The sequence below is a fragment of the Haliotis asinina genome, chromosome 10, assembly GCF_037392515.1.
Source record: "Haliotis asinina isolate JCU_RB_2024 chromosome 10, JCU_Hal_asi_v2, whole genome shotgun sequence".
NCBI classification, from domain to species: domain Eukaryota; kingdom Metazoa; phylum Mollusca; class Gastropoda; order Lepetellida; family Haliotidae; genus Haliotis; species Haliotis asinina.
The window spans coordinates 52,779,789-52,795,314 of NC_090289.1; the positions used below are offsets into that span (position 1 = coordinate 52,779,789).

The following is a 15,526-nucleotide window of genomic DNA, read 5'->3' on the forward strand; positions in this document are numbered from 1 at the left end:
TCATTGGGTACTGATTTTGGCTTACACAAGGATTTGGGGTATACTTGACTGTAGCTAGTAATTTTGGCTTGCAAGTAATTTAACATGTAAGCAGCAAAATGCGGTATTGGGCTTGTAGGGGTTTATGGTAGAAGCAGCAGTTTTGTGTTAACTACAGATGCTGGATTACAGGGAAACATTGTACTTAACATTCATGTTTCAGGGAAGCGTATGCTTAATGTACTCTTTTAAAAAAGTAGGGGAACTTCAGCTTTTTATCCCCCCAGCATGTAATGCGGGGGCATATAGTCAACGCCTCGTCTGTCTGTCCATCTGTAAGCATTTTGTTTCCGGAGCATAACTCAGAAACTGTTCAATATTTTTAGACCAAACGTGATAGATATGATAATCTCAGCCTATAATTATGCCTTTTGCTATTTACAGAGTTTTGGCATTTTTATTTTTTTTGTTTTTCCATGGAACATTTTGGTGTCAGTCTAATGGTGGGATGGGTTTCGTTTCCGGAGCAGGAATATAAAACCATTCAATATTTTTCTGCAAAACTTGGTAGATATGTGTGGCAGACCCCAAAGTGGTGCCTTTTGCTGTTTGACATTAAGGTTTGTAGGGAGCACTGTGTTGGCATTCTGGTTTATTGGGAAGCATTGTAATGACATTAAGGTTTATAGGGAAGCACTGTATTGACATTTGTGTTTATTGGGGAACAGTGTATTGACATTAAGATTTATAGGGAAGCACTGTATTGACATTCATGTTTATTGGGGAGCACTGTATTGACATTCTGGTTCATAGGGAAGCACTGTATTGACATTCTTGTTTATGGGGGAAGTATTATATTGATATTAAAGCTTGTTTGTATGGGAACAATATACTTCACCTTAAGGGTTACACGGAAACACTTATTTGTAGTGTTGAGAATGGGAAACCATATCCACAATGATTATTGGAGGACTTGAGAACAATTACCGATTATAATATATAATGTATACATTTTTAATGTAATCACCAATTTGAAGGGTTTTCCCCCCAGTTTTGTTTTCTGATTAATGGGGTTTTCTGTGTATTTTTCCTTTTTTTTTAATAATTGATACCTAATGCTACCATCCTGTGAAATGCCCATGTGCTGGAAAGACGATGGAGTGTAATTATACAGTCAAAGTGGTTAAAATGTTTATGCTCATAGCTTTATGCTGTTGAGCACACGTTTGTTCATGAATGTTTGTCAATTTTAGTGGCTAGTTTACTTCATTCATGAAGTGTTATACTAAAACAATAAAGTTGTCATTAATCGAAAATATGCTTTTTGCTATCAATAATTATTTTTAATCCTTTTTTTGATTGATTTTCGGTTATTTTCGATAATTGGAACACCACTGTGTATCTGACATACACGTTTTGCAGGGTAGCATTGCACTTCACATTTTGGCTTGCAGACCGGCACACTATGGACAATGGACATTAGCATGTACTTGATATTAAGGCTTACATGGAAGCATTGTATATGGCACAGAGGTCTGCCAGAAAGCATTGTATGTGACATTATGGTTTTTAGGGAGGAACTGTATTTGACATTGAAGTTTGGTACAAAGCGTTGTACACCGCCTTTAGGTTTGCAGGGTGCACTGTACAAGACATTGTTCTTGCAGAGGAGTGCTGTACTTAAGATGAAAGTTTTTATCCCCCCAGATGTAATGCAGGGTATATAGTCGATGCCTCATCTGTCCGTCCGTCTGTCTGTCCGTCTGTAATCATTTTGTTTCCGGAGCATAACTCAGAAACCGTTCAATACTTTTAGACCAATACAAGACACTATTATTGATGACAACTCCTTTGATTCTTTTAACACGTTTCAAGGCCAATTCTTGCCCCTTCGTCAGGTGGATAATGAGCATAGGTAACATTGCAGAATATATATAGGTGTACATGAAGCCAGGGAGGTAAGATGTATATACAAGCACATGAATGTAGTTAGGTATGTACAATCACAGAGGAGAGATGAAAAGGAGGAATGTTTTAACAGTACATGGTTGTTTACACAGCTGATAGATTGAGAGTCTATGAGTCCTTGTTGACGCACCAGGCAGAGGGTAGGTACATGCCTTGATCTCTATTGATCTGAAGTTCTAATCTTCTGATGTTGATTGCTTCCCAAAGCTTCCTTTTAGACCAAACTTTATAGATATAATAATCTCAACCTATAGTTGTGCCTTTTGCTATTTACAGAGTTTGGGAATTTTTATTTTTTATCCCCTCAGCATGTAATTCAGGGGGGATATGGTTAACGCCTCGTCCATCTGTCCATGGTAGATATATCAATCAGAACCCATAGTGGTGCATTTTGCTATTTGCAACTTTTTGTGATCTGTTATTTCCTCGGTTTCCATGGAAATGTTTCAGACATAGTCTGAAAAGTGAGAGGGGTTTTTCATTTCCAGACCAGAACTCCAAAACTGTTTAATATTTTTCTGCAAAACTTGGTAGATATATCAGTCAGAACCTGAAGTGGTGCCTTTTGGTACTTACCTTTTTTTGTGATTTTTCATTTTCTTGATTTCCATGGAAACGTTTCGGACTTAGTCTCAAAATGCAGGGATGGGCTTTGTTTTCGGAGCAGAAATAAAAAACCATTGTAAACCAAAAGTTACTGTGTTCTGTAATCTGATTGGTTGAAAAACATGATTAAATGGTATTAGATTCCCGGAAACTGAAAGACTATTCACCGCGTATTGACACGTAAACAATTGTTTTGTTGTGTCATCAACAGTGGTGACGTCATTCAAATCATATTGTGACGTCATTCTAACTTTACGTCACAATATGATTTGAATAAGCAACTCCAGATGCTACCATGAGAACCAGCTGAAACGGCCAGCTGATGACACTTCACTGCTGTGTCCGTATTCGATGTAAACGAGTGCAGACACTAAAACCCCTTTGGTTTACTTTTGTGTTTACAATGTCGATAAACATCATGTGTTGGCCAATTTCCGGGTGTTATTCAGTATTTGAAGCACGGGAATATTTCATTTGAAACCTCCGGCTGGAGCCGTCGGTTCCAAATGCATTCCCGTGCTTCAAATACTCAATAACACCCGGAAATTGGCCAACACATGATGTTTATCTCCTTATTCAATATTTTTTCCTGCAGTACTTGGTAGATATATCAATCTGAACCTATAGTGGTGCCTTTTGCTATTTACAGGTTTTTGTGATTTGTTATTTTCTCGATTTTCATGGAAACGTTTCGCACTTCTCAAAATGGAGGGATGGACTTCGTTTCCGGAGCAGAACTAAAAACCCATTGAATATTTTTCTGCTGAAATGGGTACATATATCAGTCAGAACATTAAGTGGTTCTTTTTGCTATTTACAGGCTTTTAGGATTTCTTATTTTCTCGGTTTCCATGGAAACATTTTGGACCTAGTGTCAAAAGTGAGAGGTGTCTTTCAAAAACTTCTGTCAGTAAAACTTTGTTGATATTTGTGGCAGACCCCAAAGTGGTGCCTTTTGCTATGAACAGGTTTTTGTGATTTATTGTTTTCTCGGTTTCCATGGAAATGTTTCGGACTGAGTCTCAAAATGGACGGATGGGTTTCGTTTCCCTGAGCATAACCGAAAACCCATTCAATATTTTTCTGCAAAACTTGTTACATACAACAGTCAGAACCTGAAGTGGTGCCTTTTGGTACTTACAGGTTTTTGTGATATATTATTTTCTTGGTTTCCAAGGAAATGTTTCGGACTCAGATCAGAACTCAAGAACCGTTCAATATTTTTCTGCAAAACTTATATCAATCGGAACCTAAAGTGGTGCCTTTTGCCTGTTTCAGTTTTTTTGTGATATCCTAGTTTCTTGGTTTCCATGGAAACGATTCAGACTTTGTCTCTAAAGTGAGAGGTGTGTTTCGTTTCCGGAGCAGAACTCAACAACTTCTTAATATCTGTCAGTGTAACTTCGTAGATATGTGTGGCAGACCCCAAAGTGTTGCCTTTTGATATTTACAGGATGTTGGGATTTAATATTTTCTCAGTGTCCATGGAAATGTTTCGGACTTAGTCTCAAATTTGAGAGATGGGCTTCATTTCTGGATCAGAACTCAAGAACTGTGCAATATTTTTCTGCAAAACTTATATCAATCGGAACCTAAAGTGGTGCCTTTTGCCTGTGTCAGGTTTTTGTGATATCCTAGTTTCTTGGTTTCCATGGAAACGATTCAGACTTTGTCTCCAAAGTGAGAGGTGTGTTTCGTTTCCGGAGCAGAACTCAAAAACTTCTTATGTTCTGACAGTAAAACTTGGTAGATATGTGTGGCAGACCCCAAAGTGGTGCCTTTTGGTATTTACAGGCTTTTTTGTGATTTAATATTTTCTCGGTTCCATGAACACATCGCAGACTTCGTTTCTGGAGCACAACTCGAAAACCATTTCATGTCTTTCAAAAGATCTTGGCAGATATATGAGACAGATCTTGAAATGGCGACTTTTTCTGATTACAGGTATATGGCATTTATATTTGTCATGAATTCCATGGAAACAATTCAGACATGGTCTAAAAACACTTTAAGTAACTTAAGTCAGATTATTTGTCCTTTCAAATATGTTGGGGTGGGGGGAATATGTCATCTTCTGATGACTCTTGTCTTGGAAGCATTGTGCTTACCATGAAGATGTTATGGTGGCCTACAGGGAAGCATTGTGCTTACCATGAAGATGTTATGCTGGCCTACAGGGAAGCATTGTGCTTACCATGAAGATGTTATGCTGGCCTACAGGGAAGCATTGTGCTTACCATGAAGATGTTATGCTGGCCTACAGGGAAGCGTTGTACTTACCATGAAGATGTCATGGAATCGTTGTATGTAACATTAAGGTTTTCAGGGAATCCTAATGTCTGATGTAGCAAGGTACTAAATGTTGAGTTGTAATGATGAATACAGTTTACAATAAAACAATTGTCATTGAGCAGTCTGTGATAGTGCAAGTAGCGAACATACCATTTCATTTTCAGAATGATTTGAAATACAAAGTGTACTGATTTGCATGTGTAAAATAGTCATTATAACATAAGTAATATAAAAAGATATATTATTTATTAATTCAAATTAAAAATTACTCTTGTTTTCGTGGAGTCCAGTAAGAAGTGTAGAAGCATGGCTAGCTAATCCAGTCAGGATCTTTGATATCATAGGAAACACACTGCCAAAGACAAGACAGGAAATAATTCTTCAGTTGTTGACATGAAATACAAAACAAGGTCATTGCTGGTAACCCACTGATTGTCTGGTTACCTGTCTTGTCGCCTTAAGTTTTTCCGTGATGATATAGCTTGTATTGTTCCTAAATACACCTGGTATATGGTAGTTATCACCTCACTGACACAGACTGTGATATTGTGTGATATTACACATGGCCTGCGTTAGTAAGTGACATTCATGTAATAAGCTGCAGCGTTCAGGAAGATCAATATTTCAAGTTGACAGCTACACACAGTGACACACTTGCACAGAGACACCAGCAGAAATGACAGCAATTATGAATATGTACAATTTCCATGCAATAACTCTTATTTCATAGACAGGACGGACTTGCCTTCTGAGTGCTTACAGGAATGCAGATTATGTACTTGTTTGAGTAGTAAATTGTTGTCCATTTTGAAATAGGATTCCAAGTGATAAGCTATGTGATTTTCCATGACTTACGAAAATTCACCTTGCTGACACACCCAGTTACTACACTAAGAAGGCAAAGTGTGATAACCTTACTTCTATGGCTCCAGACAAACTAACTTGGTTTATTTCTGTGGTAGGGTAGCCTAGAGTTTAAAGCATTTACTCAGCATGCCAAAAACCTGGGTTTGAATCCCCAGATGGGTACAGTGTGTGAAGCCCATTTGTGGTGTCTCCCGCTGTTATATTGCAGGAGTGCTTCTACAATAGAAGTAAAACCATACTCCCTCATTTCTGGTAGCTCACCTGAACCAAACCTTGGCTCTGTTTTCTTATCCAACAACTTGTACATGTCTTCATATGTGACTGAATCCATATCACCTGGTTTCTATTTGGTGGACTCTCAGTTTTGTTTGCAACTTGTATTTCAAGTTCAAGGGTAATATGTTCCTCATGGACAGTACTTTTGCTCACAGGTGTTCATACAGTGTAATGAATTTTACATATTTTGAGTTAAAGGGTTGTTTCGCATCCTATAGTGAAAAGGAAACAAGTGCTTTCTGCTGCCCGAGTCTTGAGAGTTTTTCAGGTTTCGGTCCTACCCTACACTGAAGTTCATCTGCAGTGCCTTCTTAAGCAAGTGTATTTGTTCAAAATATCAGTTGTTCAAACAGTGACTGATTATAAAGTAGAAATACTGGAATGAAGCAGTATTAGATGTGATTGATATTAGTGATAACCTAACTACAACAGCTGGGGTAGTGTGAATAAATACATTATTGTTTATCATTACTACTATTTTGCTCTGTCAAGCTTAATCATCCTTTTCTGGTTAATTATTTCCCTGTTTGGTGTTCTGATGATAAAAAGAGCTCATTACAAGAAGTCATCATGATCTGTGTCATAAGTACTCACTACAGTGGAATAACTGTGATATTTATGTACATATTTATGTTTGTTTCTGATTGAAAATTTAACCGTATAATGAAGTGCACCTGTTGTGCATGATTGAGTTTCGATAGTGATGTTAGGTCATTTCCAGCGGTCATCACTACAATTAATGGGAGCGAACATCAGTCCAAGTTACCACAGTTACTTGTGACTTGATATGGCTGCCAGCATGTTAAAGGCAATTCCAGCAGCAGATAAATACATTGTTTCAAAATCTTTTTTATGGCAGTGTTTTACCAAATACATTTTATTTCAATATATTGTGATGCTAGTGAGTGAGTGTTCTATTCCACTTGCAGCAATATTCCAGGAACACTGAAGACACCAGTAATTGTCTTCACACCTGGTTTTCGTCTTGACATTGACAAGTGTACACTTTTAACAGCTAGGCTACCCTGTCTGTGTGTTACAACTGCTGGTATTATGATATGTCTTCCCAGGTGTTGGGAGCTGAAGTGTTTGTAAATGCACATACTCTTTCTACATACTAAGCATGGTTATTTGTGGCCATTTTGTAGTCATGGATACACTGTCTGTCTGTCTGTCTGTCTGTCTGTCTGTCTGTCTGTCTGCAGGACAGATTAAGAAAGTTACTTTTGTGTTTCTGCTGTAGTATCTAAATGTTCATTTTTGAATAAATTTCTGTGTAGATTTTAGGGCAAATAAAAAAAATAACAACAAAGCTGATTAATTTTAACCGTAGTTTGCCAGAACAGAGACAACATATTGCAATATAGTGAGTTTAAAAAGTGTATAGCATGCAGCATATTGATTTTATATTGATTGCAATATCACCACCTACCATAGAATGTATGGTTCAGACTTCATTATTTACAGACTGCTGTCATATGTGGAGGGTGGTTGGGTAGTCTAGTGGTTCAAACGTTTGCTCGTCGTGTGGAAGACCCAGGTCCGATTCCCCACATGGGTACAATATGTGAAGCCCATTTCTGGTGTCTCCTCCCTCCTTAACCATACGTGTGGAATATTGCTTAGTAAAAATTTATGAAGAAAGTCCAACACAATCATACCTGGCATCAAGAAAACTAGGACTGCAGTCTGTAACAATTCATGAAGAAAGTCCAACACAATCATACCTGGCATCACGAGAACCAGGACTGCAGTCTGTAACAATTCATGAAGAAAGTCCAACACAATCATACCTGGCATCACGAGAACCAGGACTGCAGTCTGTAACAATTCATGAAGAAAGTCCAACACAATCATACCTGGCATCACGAGAACCAGGACTGCAGTCTGATTACTGACGAGATAGACAGTAGCTGTCATTACCTGTCTCATCTGTCACTATCCAGGCAGTTGGATTAATGCAAACTTTTACTGGGGCTGAAATTGTGTGCTTATTGTGTGCTTTGGTCATAAGAAATTGATTTTAATGATCATATGTCATTCAAGCAGAAATGTATTCTTGCTTTGTATCCAAAAAACATCAAGTTTTCTTGAGGCTTACTTACAGTGTTTGTTTTTGTTTTGTTTTTGTTTGTTTTTTTTTGTTTTGTTTTTTCTGTTCATTTCAGTGCTCAGATACATTGCACATGGCAAGGCAATATATATCACATCTCTGAAGTATTAGATATACAAGTACATGTATATTGATACATAGAATATTGTTTCTGTAGAGGATATAAATGATTAAAGAAATATGGTTGGTTAAAGCGTGAATATATTGGGAAGAGTGTTTTATTGCTCACATAGATCAGCAGGTAAATGTTTCCACTTCCTTATTAAGTTATCTAATTTTTTGTGTTTCCTGGCTATGTACTTTTCAGTTGTTCATGTGTCTTTTAGTAGTCTAAGAAATCTCTCAAAAGGGGCGCATGTTGTTTAATATTTGAAATATGAATGAATCTTTTGGCCAGAAGTATACCATGATTTAGTATTTTATTGTTTGACTATGTTCCAAACATCATAGTGAATTTTACTCTCAGTGTTAACAGACCCGTGAAGGTCCCGGGGTAGAATAGGCCTTCAGCAACCCATGCTTGCCATAAAAGGTGACTATGCTTGTCGTAAGAGGCGACTAATGGGATCAGGTGGTCAGACTAGCTGACTTGGTTGACACATGTCATTGGTTCCCAATTGCGCAGATCGATGCTCATGTTGTTGATCACTGGATTGTCTGGTCCAGGCTCGATTATTTACAGACCGTCGCCATATAGCTGGAATATTGCTAAGTGCGACGTAAAACTAAACTCACTCACTCACTCACTCAGTGTTAACATGCATTGACCAGAGCCTGCAAATCCTGCACCTTGGGTTGGTTGAATGAGCTGACCAAATGGATCATGTGCCTAGGTTCAGTGACCTTGTTGATGTCAGCATACCTTAATGGCGTACATCACTGCTCACAACATCAGTCACTGGATTGTCTGGTCCAAATTTGACTATTTACAGGCAGACCACTATTTGGCTAGGTTAGTGCTGAGTGCAGCTTTTCAAAGTTGACCCAATAGTTAAGATTCTACAGATATCTTTCAATGATTCAATGATATTTTCTAAAGAGTCTTCTGAAGTATGATTAAATAACACATGGGGTTCAGCAGTTTCACCTCTGAAGGCTTGATAATGAGAGTCATAATATACCATTTTGTTTCCTCCTTGGCTTCATCACTTGTATTTTATCAATCATGTAAATCCAATATCCCTTACTTTTTTTTGAATGGTATATAAAGATAAAGAGATGAGGGGGTCTTGTTGTCATAGCCCCTATTTCGACTATTAAATGTTTGTGAATCAGTGATTTGGATGTGTCAGAAATACTAAGTATTTATCAACAGCTGGAGGAAGGCAAGGGCGTGGTACCATCCCTGGGTTCAACATGACCAGTACTGACAATTGTGTCTGTGATTCAGTACAAGGCTGAGCAGAATTGTGAGATCATTCTGATTGGATTGATGAAGTGAAAATGATCTTGGTGTGAACATTAAAGATGACATGCACGTTGCTAGTGGTGAGCGTTGTTGTTACGTAACGTTGCAAACAGACAAGAATTGTGAGTTATTGATTATCGGATGATAAGGCATGCTGTGAAGATGATAGTAAAGGAACAATCAACAGGAAGCTGACATCATGACCATTTCGAAAGTATCCATTATCAATATGAGGATAATTACAGGTTTGCATTGCTGTGGCAAGGAGTATGTGTGTTTAATGGACAGCTGCTATAAACTGGCCATTAGCACAGCTCTGGGTAGTGTCATGCATCTGTGAGCAGACGGCAGTTGATTCATATTTCATGGTGCATACTAAGTGGACCATTATCAAATACTAAACTCACCAACTGCGGAGTCCTCTGGGAGGATTCTTATTTGTCAGGGAAGTATTTTCTGATTTACATGAACTGTGGAAATAAAGGCCCTAATGAGGATCTAAATATATGGCATGGCAGCGATTTCCAAATTCACACCTTATTAGGCAGTGGTCAAAACCTGCAAGCAGTGGGAGGGAAAGTAGTTTCTTGTGTGTATAGAAAATGAGAAAGTACTGGTTCTTGCTTCACACGTAACCTGAAATGTAATCTGTGTGAAATTAGGACAAACACATTACACAACAGTTCAGGTGTGTTCCATGGAACTGACTAGAAATTGAAAATGTCCTATCTGAAATTTTGGCCACACAAACATGTATACAAGTAAAACAGCATTGTTGGTAGATTTAGGTGATGCAATTTGCTTAGCTGATAGGGATGTAGTTTATGTGGGTTTTTTTCCTGATTACTTAGGACATCGGGGTAGCATTGTGGTTAAAGCGTTTGCTTACTTGCTAGGACTCCGGTTCGATTCCCCACATGGGTACAATATGTGAAGTCCATTTCTGGTGTCCTCCACTGTGATATTGCTGGAATATTGCTAAAGCAAACCAAACTCGTTCATTCCTGATGCTTGAACACCACACTGATGCTTGTGGTGCCCACTTATGTAATAGGTTCTGGTGATCATAAAGGTTTGTGGATAGCATATTATTTATCGACAGTAGTATTGTGTTGGTATACATTGTTAAACTGGTGTCAAGCAAGACTGGGTAGGGAACATGGTACAGAAGACGGTGATTTATGGGACACGAATTCCTCTGTCCTATACGCATAAACATTGACAACAGATGGAAAGAAATTGATTAGTGCATCCACAGGGATGCAGAAGTCCAATTACTTTTGTAAAAATCTCTGTCAAGTAACTATAAGCTATCGCTGAGGTTTCTAATAGCTGGGTTATGATATTTAAAATATAATTACGGCAGCAATGTGGTGATCATGAAATACGCAATACAGTAAAGTAAATGAATCACAACAATACTGCAACATAGTATTAATAATAATATTTAAGTGTCTGGGACCACCTTTTTATAATCCAGAACCACTGAAAACTAAGGGTATGAGTCCCAGGGAGCTTCAAATACAGGACTTGAGGTAAGTCCCTGGGACATAGGTGATACGTGAAGGATTAGCTGCAACAAATATTACATGATGGCTATTAGCATCAGTAGGGCAACTATAAGAAGGAGGCGACATGAGGAAGAAGCAAACTCATCTGGAAGCCAGTTCAACTTGATTAGATTGCTAGAAGGGATGATTTGAAAAACTATTGTTTATGGTTGTTATATGGAACGAAATAGCCTTGATCTCTGTTGATTGATGGCTTGGTGCAGAAAATCTGGACTGCTTCCGATTGCTTCCACTGAGGCCATGGAGAGAAGGTTTGGATATTTTCCCAGTTGATGTGATTTGGGTAGTTGCTGATATTGATGGCTGATTTAATGCCTGATGTCATTGTTGAAGTTTGTGCTCTTCGATTCTAGTGTTAATGGGATGGGTTGTTTAACCCACATGTGATTGTCCACAGTTGGTTGTAGTCCTATGTTTATTTTGAGCATAGTCTGTTGGGAGTTGTATTGCCTCTGTTGTCTTGTGAATGTATTATTTGTCCACAGACTGTCTAGTGGTGTAGTGGATATGTCGTCTGCCCAGAGATTCACTAGTGGTCTACTGGATATGGTGTCTGCCCCGACAGTGTTTAGTGGTCTAGTGGATATAGAGTCTGCTCAGACACTGTCAAGTTGTCTAATGGATATGGCTTCTGCCCAGACATCGTCTAGTGGTCTACTGGACATGGCATCTGCCCACAGATTGTCTTGTGGTCGAGTAGACACACTGTATGTCCAAAGGTTGTCTAGTGGTCTAGTAGACACAGTGCCTGCCCAGAGATTGTCTAGAGGTCTAGTTCATATTGCTTCTGCTGTCTAATGGTCTAGTGTATACAGCATCTGCTCAGAGACTGTCGAGTGGATATGCCTTTGTCCGGCATCTCTCCTCCCAAATAAAGATGACAGGACATTTTTTTTACTTTAAACTTGACTTTTAACCACCATGTACTTATGTATTTGTTGTGAGCAGAAACAACTCAGCCATGCAGTTGGTTGAATCTGTTGTGGAAGGGACTTTAAGTAATGTTATTAAGTTAAATAGGTTATTGATTGAGACAGGTAGTTAAAGTAGGTGTACTGGCAGACTGGACTGACTGCACAAGAGCTGAACACTCACTTCTCTACTGCCATCTTGTCTTCAGTATCAGGACAACAAATATCATGTTTGATTCTGGTGTCAGTCCAGTGCTGGAGTGGAAGCAGGGAAAGGTTATGGGAAGAAAATGTAGTTGAACATCACCATCTTAAACTCTCTTACCTGCATTGTACTGACAATTTGTATCTGTTGGACTTTGTAGCTGTTTTGTCATTTCAAAAACTGGTTTGTGTGTTTATAATGTTAGACAAAAGAAAGTCAAACTGATACAAATTTGATCAGAAAACACTAAACCTAGTTTTGAAAAACAGTGTGAAACAGATTTCCTCATGATAAAGATTATGAGTGTTTGAGAATAGCCTCTGAACCAACTTGGCCGTCCTCTCTCAGTGAATGAATGTTGATATACTGTTCTAAACTATTGCTGTGAAATCTTTGATTTTGTCATACTAAAAGAATAATGGCGATATTTTGTGACAAAGCTGGTCTTTGTCATCTCAGAACCCAAGAAGCCTATCTGAAAATGAAGGATGTGTACCTGTTCAGTGGATATGAGATAGAATTATGGAAATTTAGTAATGACAGTTAATTTTTCTGAAGTAAGAACATCACCAAATTATTACGATTTGTTCAAGAATATTCCTCACACTCACAGAAGTCACAAATGATGCTGATGAAATGCTCTTGACAAAATTAATAATTGTACCTTGGTGTTTCTTCCATATCTTTATGGAGTAATACTTCATATAACTCCTGGGACCCGTGAAGTTCCAGTGGTAGAATAGGCCTTCAGCAATCCATGCTAGCCCTAAGAGCTGACTGTGTTTGTCATAAGAGGCGATCAATGGGCTCGGGTGGTCAGGCTCGCTGACTTGGTTGAGACATGTCATCGGTTCCCAATTGCGCAGATCGATGCTCATGTTGTTGATCACTGGATTGTTTGGTCCAGACTCGATTATTTACAGACCGAGCCATATTGCTGAGTGCAGCGCAAAACTAAACTCACTCACTCACTATAACTCCAGGGTTACGTTCCAGTAACAAAGTCATCGCTTGGCAAGCCTTTCAGTACACCTGCACTAAACCTGAATCCATTCCCATGGGTTGGGTAATCACAAGTTACCTGTCCAGGCCCCCCTAAGTAATTGAAGGAATTACAGCAAATTTGAAGGAATTGCATCTCAAATGTAAACAAACGCAGCCCACTCGCGAAACAATTGCAGCGATATCGGTAATTTAGCGGTAATAACAGAAATACATCGGCCCTATCGGAAGCAATGTCGGTAATACTGGAAACATGATCGGCCATCTTTGGAGATTTTTCGGTCGCGAGCGGAAACTCACGCAGCAAAACATGGCGTCGTTGGAAGAAGCACCCGTCTCGGTGAGATTTGTTTTTAGTTCCTACTATTACATTTTCATACTTATCCATCTTTGACCACCCGTGTTGAATGCGTTTAGGTATGAAGTGTTGTCAGGGCAATAGCTTATGTTTTTAGGAAAAGATTGTCACTGCAGAAGAGTGTCACAAGTCATGCCCCTGGAGATTGTTTACATCTGAACATCGAAGTCGTGCCGATGATTACGAACATCATGAACGTGCGCCATGAAGACGTTTATGAGCCATAATTTTTCTTGCTACGAAGTGCAATTGACAAATTTAAACACATTTTACAAAAAAAAAAATGATGTTATATCTGGCGCACATTCGTAATCATCGGCACGACTTTGATGGTCAGATGTAAACAAACTACAGGGGCATGACTTGTGACGCTCTCCTAGAGTGACTATCGTTTCCTAAAAACATAAGCTATTGCCCCGACATCACCTCATACCTAAACGCATTCAACACGGGTGGTCAAAGATGGATAAGTATAAAAATGTAATAGTAGAAACTAAAAACAAATCTCACCGAGACGGGTGCTCCTTCCAACGACGCCATGTTTTGCTGCGTGAGTTTCTGCTCGCGACCGAAAAATCTCCGAAGATGGCCAATCGTGTTTCCAGTATTACCGACATTGCTTCCGATAGGGCCGATGTATTTCTGTTATTACCGCTAAATTACCGATATCGCTGCAATTGTTTCGCGAGTGGGCTGCGTTTGTTTACATTTGAGATGCAATTCCTTCAAATTTGCTGTAATTCCTTCAATTACTTAGGGGGGCCTGCTGTCCTTGATTTTTCATTGGTAACTGGCAAATGGAAATAAAGGGTGGGTAATTTGATATTGTGAGAACCACAGTAATGATCAAGGGGTTAGTGCAGGTGTACTGAAAGACTAGCCAAGGGATGATTTTGCCTTTGGAATAAAAATATTGAATTCCTAATTGAAATTGTGATCATGTTCTGACCACCCATTAAGAAAGTTGAAACTGGTATAATGTGTCCCTCTTCAGTGAAACATGGATAGGATCACTACAATATGCGTAAAAGAATTATTTGTTTTTCTGTGTAAATACTTTCCCAAATCATGATGTAATGTTTACAAAGATTGTCTGTTCAAGCCACTAGTCACTGTTTAAAGTGAAATAATGTGAGGAAACTGAGGCTGCCTTACAAAGTTCCTTTAGGTAGGCTAGGGTATCATCATGATCTACAGTCAACTTCACTCATCGTTGCAAATGTTGCAAAGATTTTACTTCTGAGAAACTGCTTCACAAACATTTAATTGTTTTACATTAAATGTATAATTTTGGCAAAACATGATCCTGAGCTTTCAGCCAAACAGCAAAGCAAAGAGCCTGACGTTTACTATACTGGCTAAAATTATTTTCATGTTGTTATGATGTTACCCATTCAGAATGTACCAAGTGATGTACAGAATCTTGGTGCTATTAATCTCTAATATAAGCAAAATGTTTGTGCAAAAGCGAAAAGTGTGCAGTGTTAAGCTTTGAATATGATAGGAAGTCACTCAGGATGGACTTAAGACGTAAGACGTTCAACAGGTTTTTGATAACATTACAAGCTGTTTGTTTTTCCCCTTGCAGTAGAGAATGTAGATGTGTTGTCTTGGTCATGCCTTAGAACAAGTATTTCTTTGTAGAAACTGATACTGTTTGGTTGCTTTTGAAAAACACAAGGGAAGTTAAAATTTTAATCAAATTTCAAACAAGTATCTTTCTTAGTGTCCTTGGATGAAGAAGAACAAAGAACTGCATTCTCAAACCAATCTCCTTGTATTCTCTTGAATTAAAATAATTAACTCTATCAGCATGTTCAACACTGTACTAGAAAGAGTTGTGCCATAATTAAGTACCAGTGGTTTTTTTTTCTTTTTCTAGATCTCCCAATACTCAACAGACGATGATGCTGCTGCAATAAATCGGAAGTTGCCAAAGGAGCTGTTGTTGAGGTAGGCTTTTAGTAACA

The 15,526-nt window shown here is 38.5% G+C and overlaps 1 protein-coding gene across 1 annotated transcript in view; it reads left to right on the forward strand.

The window, feature by feature from the left end:
* The window catches only part of LOC137298076 (F-box/LRR-repeat protein 20-like), a 36,868-nt gene that overhangs the window by 8,818 nt on the left and 12,524 nt on the right, over positions 1-15,526 (forward strand). Inside the window, exon 2 of the mRNA XM_067830137.1 lies at positions 15,439-15,509. Within this exon, the coding sequence (XP_067686238.1) occupies positions 15,439-15,509 (71 nt within the window). The remainder of the gene's footprint in view (positions 1-15,438; positions 15,510-15,526) is intronic.